The sequence below is a fragment of the Herpailurus yagouaroundi genome, unplaced genomic scaffold (assembly GCF_014898765.1).
Source record: "Herpailurus yagouaroundi ecotype Mexico unplaced genomic scaffold, PumYag 159, whole genome shotgun sequence".
Taxonomy (NCBI): domain Eukaryota; kingdom Metazoa; phylum Chordata; class Mammalia; order Carnivora; family Felidae; genus Herpailurus; species Herpailurus yagouaroundi.
The window spans coordinates 49,998,910-50,013,922 of NW_024412400.1; the positions used below are offsets into that span (position 1 = coordinate 49,998,910).

Consider the following 15,013-nt stretch of genomic DNA (forward strand, 5'->3'; position numbering starts at 1 on the left):
AAAAGATTCTGCTACTATAATAATCACCAGCAAACATTTTATAAGGTCCTGTGCAGGTTCCAATGCCACTGTACATACGGCATCTTACTTAATTCTAATGGCAATCCTCTAAGGATGGCAAGACAGGGTTTTGGGTTTTTTCTAATTCAGAAAAAATACATACTATTTTTCAAAACTACGCAACTTTTTTAAATTACACAAGTTATAAATGCTTTTTTAAAGGTAAGAAATGTAAGTATTTATAAGTCATTTTGTAGTTGAGAAAATTGATATTCTGAGAAAAGAATACACCTAAAGTCACACTAATTACAGAGCTGAATTAGACTACACCCTATTGTTTTCCAGTGGCTTCTCATGAAGCTAGACCTTAATACATGAAAGATACATTTTCATAGCCATTGAAAATAAATAGAAAGGTATATAATTCAACTCATATTCTCAAAGTAAAAATACTTATTTCTTGATAAAATTTTCTCAGACAAAATAATTATATAAACTGCTAAAAATTCAAATACTCTGTAAATTTGTTTCTCTTTTCTAAAAATGCAAATAAGTTTTATCAAATACAGCAATCAGAAGGCATCAGCCACCTGACCCTATTAAATGCCTCAGGTAAGGAAATAATTATGGACTGAAATCACTGAGATGCCCCTCCTGAACAAGAGATTATGTTTTTGTTAACTTAGTAATGACCTCTCAATTACTTCTGAGACTAAAACAAAAACAAAAACAAAAACCAGAAAAAAACACACCACCAATGGGCATTGGTAGGAAAATGCAATATAGGAAGTTTGCTTCCTTTAAGCATGTCATGTCCTAAAGTCATAGGCTTATGCTATTCTTGAATCCCCAAATTCCTTTCCCTAAACTAGAAAATACCTAGGGTCTCACTATGAACCTCTAATTTCCTGAATGTTTTGAGCATTGAGGTTTAGAGTTCAAGTATTAATGACTAGAGACTGAAAAAAAATAGGTATGCCATAATGTTTGTCAAATATATGAACAAACCCCATTTAAGAAGATTACCAAGAAAAAGACATGAGGCTTGGGTAAAGAAAGCTTTGTTTTACATCATGACCGGAATACAAGAATGCTGCCAACAGACCAGATGCACATATCAAGAAGTCAACTTGCCAGTGCATGCTGCACTTGTCTTTAGAGTTTTACATGCTCCAGAAAAAGAATGAAAAATCATCAAGACATGTAGGCTTCATGAATGAGAGCTTTGAAGCAACTATGTCATGAAAACACAGAGGCATTTTCCTAATTTTTAACCCAGCCCTTTAAAATAACATTTATTCTCTTCATTAGGGAAAACACACACACACACACACACACACACACACACACAATTTGCTTCAAAAGCAAAGAATTTAGGAGCCTAGATTACAACATCCACCAGAACATACCATGCACCAAACCCACATTTACTCACTTTTATGTGTTTAAAAGATTTTAACATAAAATTCAAATGGCGGCTACAAATTTTAGGGATCTGTTTCTTTTCCACATAGATAAATTTTTCTTTTTCAGTACAAATTTTATTTTTAGAGCTTCTAGATAAAAAGTAAACAGATTATGAGGGCACCTGGGTGGCTCAGTCGGTTAAGCGCCCGACTTCAGCTCAGGTCAATGATCTCGCAGTTTGAGCCCCGTGTCAGGCTCTGTGCTGACAGCTCAGAGCCTCGACCCTGCTTCTGATTCTGTTTCCCTCTCTCTCTGCACCGCAGCCACCCACCCACACCCCGCCCCCGCCCCCATTTGCGCGCGCGCGCACTCTCTCTCTCTCTCTCTCAAAATAAATAAATAAATAAATAACCAACCATTAAAAAAAGAAAAGCAAACAGATTATCATCTTACCATTGTCATCTACTACGCGAGTTTGATCTTTACAGCAGTCTACTGGCAATCCAATAATTTCAACTTCAACAAAAGGATCAATGATCTACGTAAATAAAGAGAGTATTATTACAACTGATACATTTCTATGTGTGTGTTAATTGAGAATATTGGCCACATTTCAACAGCAAACCATTTTATTAGGTGCTTACTAAGAAAGAGAAACTGAACAACAGATTTAGATATATGAAACATAACTAGAAGATTAAATTTTTGTTTGCCAGTATTTACTGATGCTACACAAATTTTATCCAATGAACCCACAAGTCCAGTTCAAGGTATATACCCAACAGAAATGAGACCTTTTGTCCATGCTCAGAGCAGCCATATTCATAATAGTCACACATTGGAAACAATCTACATGTGTATCATGAGTAGGAGGGATGAATTGTGGACTATTCATTTCATGACTATCATACAACAATGAAAAAGAAAAAGTTCTGGTACAGAGACATAACGTTGAGCAATTCAGACATAGAAGAGAATATACTAGGGGTGCCTAGCTGGCTCAGTTGGAAGAGCTTGCAACTCTTGATCTCAGGGTCGTGAGCTTGAGCCCCACAGTGGGTATAGAGATCACTTAAAAAATAAAATCTTAAAAAAAAAAGGAGTACATTCTATAAGAGTCCATTTACATACAAGTTGAGCATAGCACAATTAATCTGTTGTGATAGGGGTTGGTGTTTGATTTGGGGGTTGGGAATAAATATTTACTGGAAGAGTGAATAGAAGCCTCTTGGGGGGTTCTCAGATGTTCTGTCTGGATCTGGGTTGCATAAACAATAATTAATCAAGCTATCCACATTTGATTTGTGCACTTTACTGTATTTAAATCAACTGAGTACTATAATGTAACTTTAATTTTTTTTTAATGTTTATTTATTTTTGAGAGAGACAGAGAGACAGTGTGAACAGAGGAGGGCCAGAGAGAGAGGAAGACACAGAATCTGAAGCAGGCTCTGGCTCCGAGCTGTCAGCACAGAGCCTGATGAGACCATGACCTGAGCTGAAGTCAGACACTTAACTGCTCTTTTAAAGTTATATTAGGTCAAAAAATTAAAAGACTAAGAAGGAATCAATAGAAAAACTGAATGCTTAGTCTTCTTTCCCACATCCCCTACATCCCCTATCCTCCAGAAGGGATCCTGATTTTATTATGCAAATAAGCTCTTTTATCATGCAAGTTCTGGATAATGAGCAATGAAAGACTGGAACCTAAAGAGTCCAGAAAGAGCAGATCTAAAAGTGTAAAGGAGAGACTAATGAAGTCTGAGAAAACATGTTCTAGGAACTGGGGAAGTAAGGGGAATATGGTGTTTTGGGGGGGAGCTTCAGGGAATAAGAGCTAGAAGAATGCTGGAAAAACATGCTGAGAAAATTGGGTGGATACACATACTTTTTGTCTACTACATAAACTCTGATGTTTATTCATTTTCAATAGGGCATTTTATGCTAGAGGTTTTTCCTTTTAATAGAACCCTGGGCTAAAATTGGACAATTGGGTAGCTCAGATTTTGGGGGGCAACTAATAAGTATGACTTCTGACTTCTGTTCATAAGGAATTCAAGAAAACCACAGACTTGAAGAGCAACTTCCTGCTTCAAAACTTGGCTCCTGTGCTGCCTTAGGCAAGTATCTGTGCTTCAGTTTCCTCAAATGCAAACCTGAGACACCAGTGTCTGCTTCCACATACGGTAATCCAGCTGAGATGCTGGAAGAACAGAATTGGATGGTTGGCAGCAAGACTGGAAAGAGGTGTGGGAGGCAGAAGTCCGAGGAGATGGTAATATATCATATGTGGAGAGCAAAGACAAGATGAAAATTTAAGATGACAATCAGTTTTCTGAATGAAAGCAAGACTAATGGTTATTTCATTCTCAGATGGATAAACAATGTGAGAGATCATGGGTTGAGAATTCAGGGAGCCTGGATAGGGGGAAAAACTGTATCTTTATCTTATCTTTATTTTCATTAGCTTATGACTAAAGCCCAATATAATAGTACTAGAATTGTAATTTTGTATCTGGTAGAAATCATGGATGCTTTTGTGTCCTATTACAGTTGTTGCAGAAATTTCCATGTATCATCTACATTTATCACGGCTTCAAAATTCTAATAGTTAATAAACCAACCCCTAGATCCTGCTATTTATTGCATTAATAGATATATGCATATCACAATTTATTTTTAATATTTTGATAAGTGAATTTCAATATAACTGATTTCCAGTATATCCCTACATATTTTATTTTATGCATCAAAATTATTATTCTAGAAGGGGTCCAGATGGCCACATTATATACCAAAGGGTTCCATGGCTCAAGAAAAGTTGAAATCTCCTGATAGAGAACCTTATAAGCCAAGTTAAGGAGATTGGGTTTTATTTTAATGACCAAAAAAACCATATTTCCTCATATATATAAAAAATTACTCTAACTCCCCCACACTATATATTAGTTACAAAGGTAAAGAGATAACTAGACAATGAAAAACACCTGGAAGAAGCCCCCTTATTCAAGTAATGTGATCAATCACTGAATAAAGTGACATCACACAGATCCTGATGTGATGTACTGAGAAGGACACAACATTGCCCAGGGAGTACTCCTGACAAATACATTTATGTTTATTCCATTCATGAAGAAGCAATCAGGACATTAAATTCAAATTGAAGGACATTCTAAAAATAACTGACTTGGGCATTTTGTAAAATGTCGATATCATGAAAACAAAACAAGAAAGCCGGAGGACTGCTGTAGAATTTAAAAGGACCAGAGAGGGGCACCTGGGTGTCTCAGTCAGTTAAGCCTCCGACTTCAGCTCAGGTTATGATCTCACGGTTCGTGAATTCAAGCCCCACATTGGGCTCTGTGCTGACAGCTCAGAGCCTGGAGCCTGCTTCAGATTCTGTGATTCTCTCTCTCTCTGATGCCCCCCCCACCTTCATGCTCTGCCTCTGTCTCTCAAAAATAAACAAACATTTAAAAATGTTGTTGTTGTTTAAAAAAAAAAAGGGGCCAGAGAGAAATGACAATTAAAAGCAATGTGTGATCCTTGATTGGATCCTGAATACATAAAGAAAAAAAAAGGACATAAGGACAATTTGGGGATAACTGGAGAAAACTGAATATTGATTTTATATTAGATAATATTATTGCATGAATGTTAAAAGTCATGCCTTATTATGGCTATACAGGAGAACGTTCTTATTTTTAGGAGATAAATGCTGAAGATGGTATGTATTTAGGGGTCAAAGGTCATAATGCCAACAATTTATTCTCAAATGACTGCAAAGAAATGCAAATGTGTGTATTTGCACTTGTGTGTATATGTATGTATACACACACACACACACACACATAAGATATACTTATGCACACATACATAAATACATTTACACATGAAAGAGAGAGAAAGGAAATGTAACAAATTTTGTAATTTTATAAGTGAGTCTAGGTGCTGGAGATGTGGCATTAATTTTACTATTCCAACTTTTCTGAGGTTTAAAAATTTTCAAAATAAAAAGTTCGAGAGAAAAGGTAAGAAGTGAGTCCTCATTTTTGCAGACAGTGAAGAAGAGAAAGAAGGAAAGGAGAGGTAAGGATACATATTCTGACACTGCCCAATTACTCCTGCTGCTTAGAGGACAGAATGGCCACAGGGAGACCAGTCAGCGGGGAGGTTACCACAGCAGAACTGACAAGAGACAATGGTGGTGTGGATTAGGCTGGAGGCAACGGAGATGGAACAAATGGTCCCATATGAAGTTCCTACTTTCTGAGAAGTAGGACACGGTGCCATCTGTTGAAGATGAGAAGGAAGTGATGAGAACACAGGTTCGAGGAGAGAGAAGGCTGGAAATGGCCACTGTGGAGAATGGGAACGAAGGTTGACAAGGTGAGGTGGATGGCCGCAGGGTATCACGGGTCAGCTGAGATTTGCAACAAAGAGCTTAGGGTGGAACCGAACACCAGAGCTGTGTGGTGTCCCCAGTCAACATTCAAGATCCAGGCAAAGAGCCTGGGGTGATAGACCTTCTCTGAGAAGAAGGACATGAGCATGCCTCCAAAATAGAAAGTACACTGCATTCCAGAAGGAACCATGTGTGCTTTGCCCATAAGTCAGTTGATATCTGATGAGCTGAGGTCAGTGCTCATTTGTGAACACATACACATACACACATAAAGAGAGAGAGACAGAGAATTCTGAAGATATTTCAGATACAATATAAACATAATAAAATAATCACGTAATTAACATGTTCATACATGTGGCTTACCTCGCCTCGGTCTCCAAACATGGAGTCTGGAGGTTTGGGGAGTTGCTGTCCGCTGATCACTTTCAGGATGAGCTGCTTTTTGGGGTTGGCAGGAAGTGGATCACCAGAGAAAGGGTTGAAAGTACCTAAGCCAAATAAAGCGGAGGTTAAAATCTGAGGCTGGTAACATGGGAAAACACACACACACACACACACACACACACACACACACACACAGTTTAAGCATGTAGAACAAAGAAACAGCAAATGCTGAATTACTACAGTGTTTTTTAGAGAAAAGAAATGATCACGTAACTATCAGTGTGGCTTTTGACCGAAGGCAATGCCAGCTGGCATGTCTATAGCTGTGGTTTTTGCTAGAATCCATGCTCCCAAAGGCAAAAGAATGGGCCAATTTGAAACATCTGTGATGCAATTATCAATCATGGCATGAGGGAAGAGAAGCATATTATTGGAATGCCAACAGTGTAGAGAAGAAGAGCAGTTATGTCAGATGTGAATAATCCCCTAACTTAAACTATCATAGGTATAGACAGTGAATATAACAAACGGAAAGAAGACCTGAAACTGAGTAAACAGAAGAGTAAGAAAACATGCAAAGCATAAAATCCAGAAGGCACATCTGTCAACGCTTTTTTACCTGAATTGTTAAAAAGCCAATTTGGAAATTTTTAAAAGAATTTTAATGAGCAGAGCCAAAAAGAAGTGTTTCTTGATCTAACGCTACATTATCTTTTCTTTTTTGTTAGCGCTAACAAAGACTAAAAGGGCTTGGTACAATTGTTTCAGGTGGTATTTTAATTTTGCTAGCAGGTTTCAGACTCACTTATACTCACGGAGTTTCTGAAAGACGGGGCTCAGACCTTTAAAGGCAGCACAATTTTATAAGTGAGCCCAGGGAGTATCACGCTGGGACACTGGGTTTCAGATAATGATCCATGGCTATCCACGTCCCCCTTAACATAAAAAACCTCACAAGAGAACATTCTAAACACCATGCTACCCAAACATTAAACAGTTGTGACAATTTGCATGCCAATACCTTAACCTATCTATTTTTTTAAAAATCATGTTGCAGGGGCACCTGGGTGGCTCAGTCGGTTAAGTGGATGCCTTCGGCTCAGGTGATGATCTCATGGTTCACAGATTCGAGCCCCACATCAAGCTTTCTGTTGTCAGTGCAGACCCTGCTTCCGATCCTGTTTCCCTCTCTCTCTCTCTGCCCCTCCCCACATGCTCTCTCTCTCTCAAAAGTAAATCAGTATCAAAATTTTTTTATAAGAATCATGTTGGAGAACACTGATGTATCACATTTTGCAGAGAATTCCTTCAATAAGGTTACCTGCATTCAGAGAGACAACCATGAAATGAACACACACCTTTGCACATTTGCTGGGGTTTGAGGACATAGCCACAATTGCCATTTGTCTTGAATTTGGCTCGATTTAACTGCATCATTCGCCCTTCAGACTGGTAGTTCAGTGCCACTGTGCAAGTTCAAAGTTTGAGAGAATTAGGCAAGACAGCAGCATAGAGTCAGGACATACGGAGAACCGCTTCTTCCCAAGGCATACGCACCTAGCTGGCAGCCTGCGTTCCAGTACGGCAGAGGGTTGAAGTTACTGGAATCAATGCGGTAGGCAGAGGGGTAAATCCTCGTGAGCTGCTTTTGGTTATAAATCATGAACTGCTCCGATTTCTGCTGAACCACCTGATGGGCTCTTGTTTCGCTAAATGATAACACATTCCCTGTGGTGCCTGGCAGTTTTTAATAAAGGAAAAAGAAAAGTGAGAGCCCCTGCCAAGAAAACACCAGTCACCAAGGACTTTTACCTACGTCAGATTATACCCATAATAAAATGCAGAGCAAAAGAGTGAATTCAACCAGAGTAGCAGTAGCTTCTAACCAAGAAAGATCCATAAAGCCCCATTCTTTAGCCATTTTGAGGACTCTTTAGCCATTTCGAGGCCAAATCAGAGGTGCACGTCTGGCTGGCATAACTGCATGTTTCTGAGTCCCCTGTTCTCCCAGGAATTCAAAACATGTCACTAATTCATGTCTATCTGGCTAGTGTGATGAGGGCTGGCACAAAAATTGCTTTTTAGGGGCATGAGTCCAACAGAGTATCTTTGCCAAAGATATAGACAGTCATGGATAAATAAAACTATGAAACTTATTCCTGACCACAGGGAGACATTCATTGAAGGCATTCATCTACAAAACATTCATGTGAAACACATATTAACAGATAGCATTCAGGGTCCAAGAAAATAAAAGACCAATTCCAAAAAAGAAAAAAATGAGTTTTAATGTTAACTTAGAATTATGAGTAGGAGTAATAGTGGAGGAAGATTTGTAAAGAGCATTATAAAAAAATAAAGTCTCAGAAACAAGAACCATCATCCACCCTCCATACATACAATGAGAAATATAAAGGGAGGAAAAAGAACAGGAAGCCTATATTAACGTTTCCTGACTATCATCAGGAGGTGTCAATCCAGGGCCAAGGTGGCTGCCAATTTGAGGGTCATGATGGAGGTAACCTCCCACCAAGCATTCAATTTCCTACCCTTTCCTCCCAATCCCATGTCTATAATGCCCCTACTACTCCTACCCCTTCACCAAACATCCACACCCTACCTCCAAAATGACCAGCCATATGTGTTCTGAAAGAAGCCAGCCTAAATAAGGAACCAAACTTGCCCAGAGCCTCATTCCCATTTCAGTGTTTACTCTGACAAGCTAAGTATGTTGGAACCCAGACTGAGGGACACAGCTCATATAGCCAAGGAGCTGAACTACAGAGTCTTGCTGGGCCAGCTGAGCCAGAACCATACCCACACCGCATGTTCATTGGAGCACCCAGTTTCCCAGGGTCCCTGTTGTCCTCACGATTGTATACCCTTAGATATTAAATGCTGGCCAAATGACTGCCAGTTACACTCTAGAGATGGAACTTGGGATGATCATGTATACAAGATAGAGGCAAAGAAATAAGAGCATTGCAGTTTTTAATTAGATGATTTCCCTCATATAGACTCTTTCCTTATCACATATATTTTATTGACATACTTATTAACAAAGTTTACATATGTCAAGCATACTAAAAACAATCTTCTGCAGATTTTGATGAGCAATGCTTTAAACAAGATAGGAAGAAATACGCTCTTTTTGACAAGCCACATTCAGATGCACAAACGCTATAATCAGTACCACTGTTTTCTATGTCTCTCCACATAAATATGTACACATTATCATTATGATGACCTTACTAATTAGGCACATATAAATTAGCATATGAATAGATTTGAGTTGCTTTGCATTGGGATAAGACATGCATTCATTATTTAAGGCTCATTTTGAGGCCACACACACACAACAAAAACTCCTAACTTCAAGAGCTAAAGAGTACTCAATATTATTTTCCATTAAGCTAAGAGAATTATGATTACTTAAAGTATTTATTAGAAATTATATTCCTGGGGCGCCTGGGTGGCGCAGTCGGTTGGGCGTCCGACTTCAGCCAGGTCACGATCTCGCGGTCCGTGAGTTCGAGCCTCGCGTCGGGCTCTGGGCTGATGGCTCAGAGCCTGGAGCCTGTTTCCGATTCTGTGTCTCCCTCTCTCTCTGCCCCTCCCCTGTTCATGCTCTGTCTCTCTCTGTCCCAAAAATAAATAAACGTTGAAAAAAAATTAAAAAAAAAAAAAAGAAATTATATTCCTCTAGGGGCACCTGGGTGGCTCAGTCGATTAAGTGTCCAATTCTTGGTTTCGTCTCAGGTCATGATCTCATAGTTTGTGAGTTCGAGCCCTGCATCGGGCACTGTGTTGACAATGCAGAGCCTGCTTGGGATTCTCTCTCTGTCCCTCTCTCTTGGCCCCCCCTTGGTCTCTCTCTTTCTCTCTCTCAAAAATAAATAAATAAAAACTTTTTAAAAATTAAAAAAAGAAATTATATTCCTCTAAACCAAATACACCTGTAACACCATTAAACCACTCACTGAGTTTATTTTCTAGCTATGGGTGGTTATTATAAGGATGCATTGTTCACTTGCTAAGAAAACCACAGTTTCTCATGTTCCCTCATGTGAAATTACTTTTTTTTTAAATTGTCACCATTTGAAGAAGGAATCAACACAAAAGGTAAGAAAATCTGTACACAGAAAAAGATACAGTTGTGGAATGGGAAAAACAAAAAAGACAGATCTGAGGGAAGAATCCTGGAGGTTTGTAATGGACAGAAGACTCACCAAAATGTCATTTTCCCTTCACTAAGACTTGTTGGGAAAATGAGAGATTTTTAATTTACATTTCATTCCACTAAAATTAAAATTAGATTGAAAAGCCACATGACTGTACTTCATTTCTATAAGCATATTCAGTAACTGAACAAAATAGAAATGAGAAGGGAAGAGGGTAAAGGAAAGAAGAGCAGAAAAGGCCACGGTAAGAACACCTGTGACTAGGATTTCTCAGCTCAACACAAGGCAAATAATGGGTGAAAAACAGTGAAAAGTCCATCCTTCTGAAATCCCTGCTCTTTCTGCTAAAACTTCAATTTGTGCATGAAATTATTTTCATCAAAGTTGGGGTGCCTGGGTGGCTCAGTCAGTTAAGTGTCTGACTCTTGATTTCTACTCAGGTCATGATCTCACAGTTCATGAGTTCAAAGCCCCACATCAGGCTCTGCACTCTGGGATTCTCTCTCTCTCCTCTCTCTCTGCCCCTTCCCCACTCTATCTGGGATGTTCTCTCTCTCGCACTCTCTCAAAAATAAACATTAAAAAATAAATAAATAAATAATTCTCATCAAAGTAAAAACTTCCAATGAGAAAATATGGGGCTTTTTGAGGTGCTAGTTTAGCCAACTAATTTCTTCTTTCTTCTGGTCATTCACACTAGGAACATCCATCTGTTACCTGGCCACCAAACTAGGTCAGGTCTCCATAGTTCACGCCTTGGGCAAGACCTTGCTGTAATGCATTTGTCTTTGCAGAATAATGAAGTCCTCCTCGGCCCTGAAGGAAATTTCTCTAGCTCCAGCCAATCAGGCAACCACAGTAATCAATATACTCCTCCTGGTGAACTAAGCATTATACTGGCAGTCAGTTTCCTGACACTTACATTGGATTCTACACAGTTCCAGAAATGTGTGCTGATGATTAACAAACAGTTGACAAAGAAAGGTCAAGAATTTATCCTAGAAGAAAAACTCAGTCCTTACCATCATCCACAATGTCTTGGGCTGCCACGGAGTTTGTATACACCACCAAGTCAGAGAGCTCTCGGCAGAGCTTCATGGTTTTCCTTCGGCGACCCAACCTGCGAAATACACACCCAGGACTAAATGTCATTGTAGAGCTGGAAGACGTTCGGGCTTTTGGTTACTCAACCTTCCCTACCAGCTCTTAATGGAGCCAGGATTAGGACCCAAGTTTGATTCCTAGTTCAGCTCTCTTTCCATCACAACACCCTAACTCATGTGGTTTTATTCAATGCTCATCTGAGAATCACAGGGTCCTCTTATGTATTTGTGAGTTCTGTCATGAAGGGCTTGATTGCCATTGTTACCCAGGTAGTGAGGAACACCAGAGTTCACTGGACATTTCCTCCACTTTGGCAGGAGAACCTGGACTTCTATTTGAGAACATTCACAGCAGAGGTATCCTGGAAGGTGATCCCATCACTCTTATATCCTTTACTGTAGATATGTGTTCAATTTTCTGTACCCTAAGGGCAGGAACCACACACATCCTCTCTGCCCTCACTAGTTACTCTCTTATGTATGAACATTCCGTCAAAGTGAAGCTAAATATAAAATTTAATTGAGCACTAAATGTCATCCATTCCTACATGCTCTTAATTTCATTTAATTTCAGTCTTTCAATAAAGACACAGGGGTGTGTGTGTGCATTTATCTATGATAAAATTTACATTCCTCTGTGACTCTACTGTATACACAAACTGCCAGAAAATCATCTTACTCATCTGAAATTCTATTGGCAATAATAAAAAAAAAGTAGCTAATATTTTTGAGTGCTTAGTTCATTGGAATAGGGATTATTGGGCTAAGTAGTTTACTTCCTTTAATCTTTACAATGAGCCTAAGAAATAGATACATATGAGAAGCCTAACTTGCCCCATGTTAATGTCGAAGGAGCAAGAGTTTCAAGTCTGGCTGATCTCAGATGCCTGGCTCTTAACATGTGCTCATGACCCATCTTCTCCTTTAGTCACCTAGGAGAGCTCCCTGTACTAGCTCATGTGGCCCCTCTCTCTTCTCTATAGCTACTGCTTGGGAAGAGTGTCAGGCACAGTGTAAGTCCCTTACATGTCTTATTATCTCATACCCAGTTGATCTTCACAGGTCCTGCTGCACTGAGCACTTGACCATGTGACTTGATTCTCTAGATACATACAACGAAGCCAAGCTGATGGGGGTGGAGAGGCTCTAGGAGGCTGAGCAAAAAACGTGGACATTCTTACCTGTACAGCTGGCCAGTTTCCTTGCCAGAATTCTGCTGTGTGTCTTCCTCATCATCAGTACTATAAGACTTAGACCGTGATTTTGTGGTTTTCTGCCGGAAAAATCACAGTAAACTTAACAACAAACTCACTGCATCAGGTACATCTACAACGTATGGAGAATGGACTCGGCATTATAATATATACAAAAAGGAAAATTACCTGGAAGAAAACAAATTAACCAAATATTGCAGCTTACCTTACTATCAATAACAAACACGCCTATGGTCATAATCATATTAGAATATTAAGGCAAAACTGAGGGTTTCATGCTTTAAGACTGACTTCTAAGCCACATAAGCTGTAGATTTTAGAAAGACTTTATTAGTCATGCATTGGAGGTCTCCATGAATGGAAGGGTCAGAGTTGTCACATCTATTTAAATGACTGTAAGGGGATAAAATATTCTCTTATTTAGGAAACTTACTACTCCCGCTGACTCAAAAAAGGCAAATTTGATTAAAAAAAGACAGTAGTAATTTTTTTTCACGAATAACTTTTTCCTGCTTTTGATCAGCATGCATTCAAATAACTGCCTAAATCAAACTACACTTTTGAGATTGTGGTCCATTTTAATTTCTAGCAAAAGGATGAAAATTATTACCCACAGGATTTAGGGTGAAAGGCTGTAGGACTAAAGGCTGTCAGAAAAAAAGCCTTTTTGGAATGATGCAGTTTCATCCCAACACATTAGCGATAACCCCAATATTTATCAATACGTAACAGAAAAACAAAAGATGGGGAGGGACCCTCTAATTGCAGAAAACCTTGCCACCAAAACTACGCCTTCCACAAACAAAAGTAAGACCTTTAGATGAGTTCCCTGGGTATCTGAGGACTGCAGCTTAGGAAAGAAAAGGGAGCCCACCCCCGTGTTACCATGGGGCCATATCACTCTCCAGATTTTCTCTTACTCAACAAATAAAACCCCAAGCTGGCACAAACACACTCAGGTCTGTTGCACTGATAACAAGGCGCCAATTTAATCTGGATTCTTCTCAGGTGTTACTGATGTTTTGAGAACCTCAGGGAGCACAGTGTGGGAACCCTAGCATCTATCTGATGATTTCATGTTCCAGCTTGGCCTATCACCAAGCTGGCTAACCTCTCCAGCTTCCTATTGTGTTTTTTTTAAAAGGACAGAACAGTAACAACAATTTTAAAGGATTATTGTGATGATTGAATGAGATAGGTGGAAAGTCACTGTGTCAGCTACATAATGTTAGCTTTCAATATAAATAATAAAATCCTGTTTATTAAGATAAGCTGTATGTAGTCTTATGAACATTCATTCATATGATTTGAGATATAATAAATTTTAATTCTATAGCAGCTAAAATATTCCATGAAAGATTTACTTTGGAAAATGATTTTAATTCAAATGAGTAGTTGTAATCAGAAATGAAATTTTCTCCAATTCTACAGATCGTCAGTAACTTGAGGTATTATAATAATAGATCTGTCTTTTTAAAGTTCATTTTTTAAAAAATTTTCTAACATTTATTTATTTTTTGAGAGACGGAGACAGAGTGTGAACAGGGGAGGGACAGAGAGAGAGGGAGTCATAGAATCCGAAACAGGTTCCAGGCTCTGAGCTGTCAGCACAGAGCCTGACACAGGGCTCAAACCCACGAACTGCGAGATCATGACCTGAGCCGAAGTCGGATGCTTAACGGACTGAGACACCCAGGCGCCCCAAAGTTCATTTTTAAATATAAAATGTAAAATGTAGAAATAAGTAATGAATCACCAATGGCCTAGTATTTGGCAAAATGAGGATATGTTTTCTTTCTACATAGATGTGACATCTTATTAAAGTTAATGTACTACATCATCAGTTTTTGACCTTACTCCTTTATTCAATGTTTTGCATGCTGAGCTCTTCAGAGTGATCATCTCTCAATGGCTGTATAATTATTCGTTCTGTGAATGAATCATGGACTGAATAAGTCTTTATGGATGAACATTTTGGCTGTTTTTAATTTTTTATTATAATGACTACCTTGTCCAACCTTTTAATAAATTATCCTATTGATGGAGCAGGAAACTCCAGATACAACACTACTTAAAGTACAGGAAATAGCCTTACAGAAACCTCAAGCATAAAGTTTACCATTCAATAATTGATTTCTTGTATAACACATTTTACCTTTTTATTGAAGTATAGTACACATTTAGAAAAATACAATCTTAAGTATACAGCATGATGACTTTCCACAAAGTGCTATCATCCAAATGAGGATTAGCTGTCCAAAAGCCTTCTGACTCTCCCGTTCAGTCATTACCTTCTCCCTAAAGGTAACTACTATC

At 38.8% G+C, this 15,013-nt stretch overlaps 1 protein-coding gene across 9 annotated transcripts in view; it reads right to left on the reverse strand.

Annotated features, from left to right (window-relative positions):
- The window catches only part of PLCH1 (phospholipase C eta 1), a 223,166-nt gene that overhangs the window by 8,865 nt on the left and 199,288 nt on the right, over positions 1 to 15,013 (reverse strand). For 6 of the 9 annotated variants that reach the window (XM_040480555.1, XM_040480552.1, XM_040480549.1 and 3 more), the window contains 6 exons: positions 12,665 to 12,756; positions 11,403 to 11,521; positions 7,757 to 7,936; positions 7,558 to 7,665; positions 6,179 to 6,303; positions 1,861 to 1,945 (listed from right to left, as the gene is read on the reverse strand). In XM_040480555.1, coding sequence (XP_040336489.1) covers positions 1,861 to 1,945; positions 6,179 to 6,303; positions 7,558 to 7,665; positions 7,757 to 7,936; positions 11,403 to 11,521; positions 12,665 to 12,756 — 709 coding nt within the window. The remainder of the gene's footprint in view (positions 1 to 1,860; positions 1,946 to 6,178; positions 6,304 to 7,557; positions 7,666 to 7,756; positions 7,937 to 11,402; positions 11,522 to 12,664; positions 12,757 to 15,013) is intronic. The other 3 variants (XM_040480553.1, XM_040480558.1, XM_040480557.1) reach the window with 1 other exon arrangement.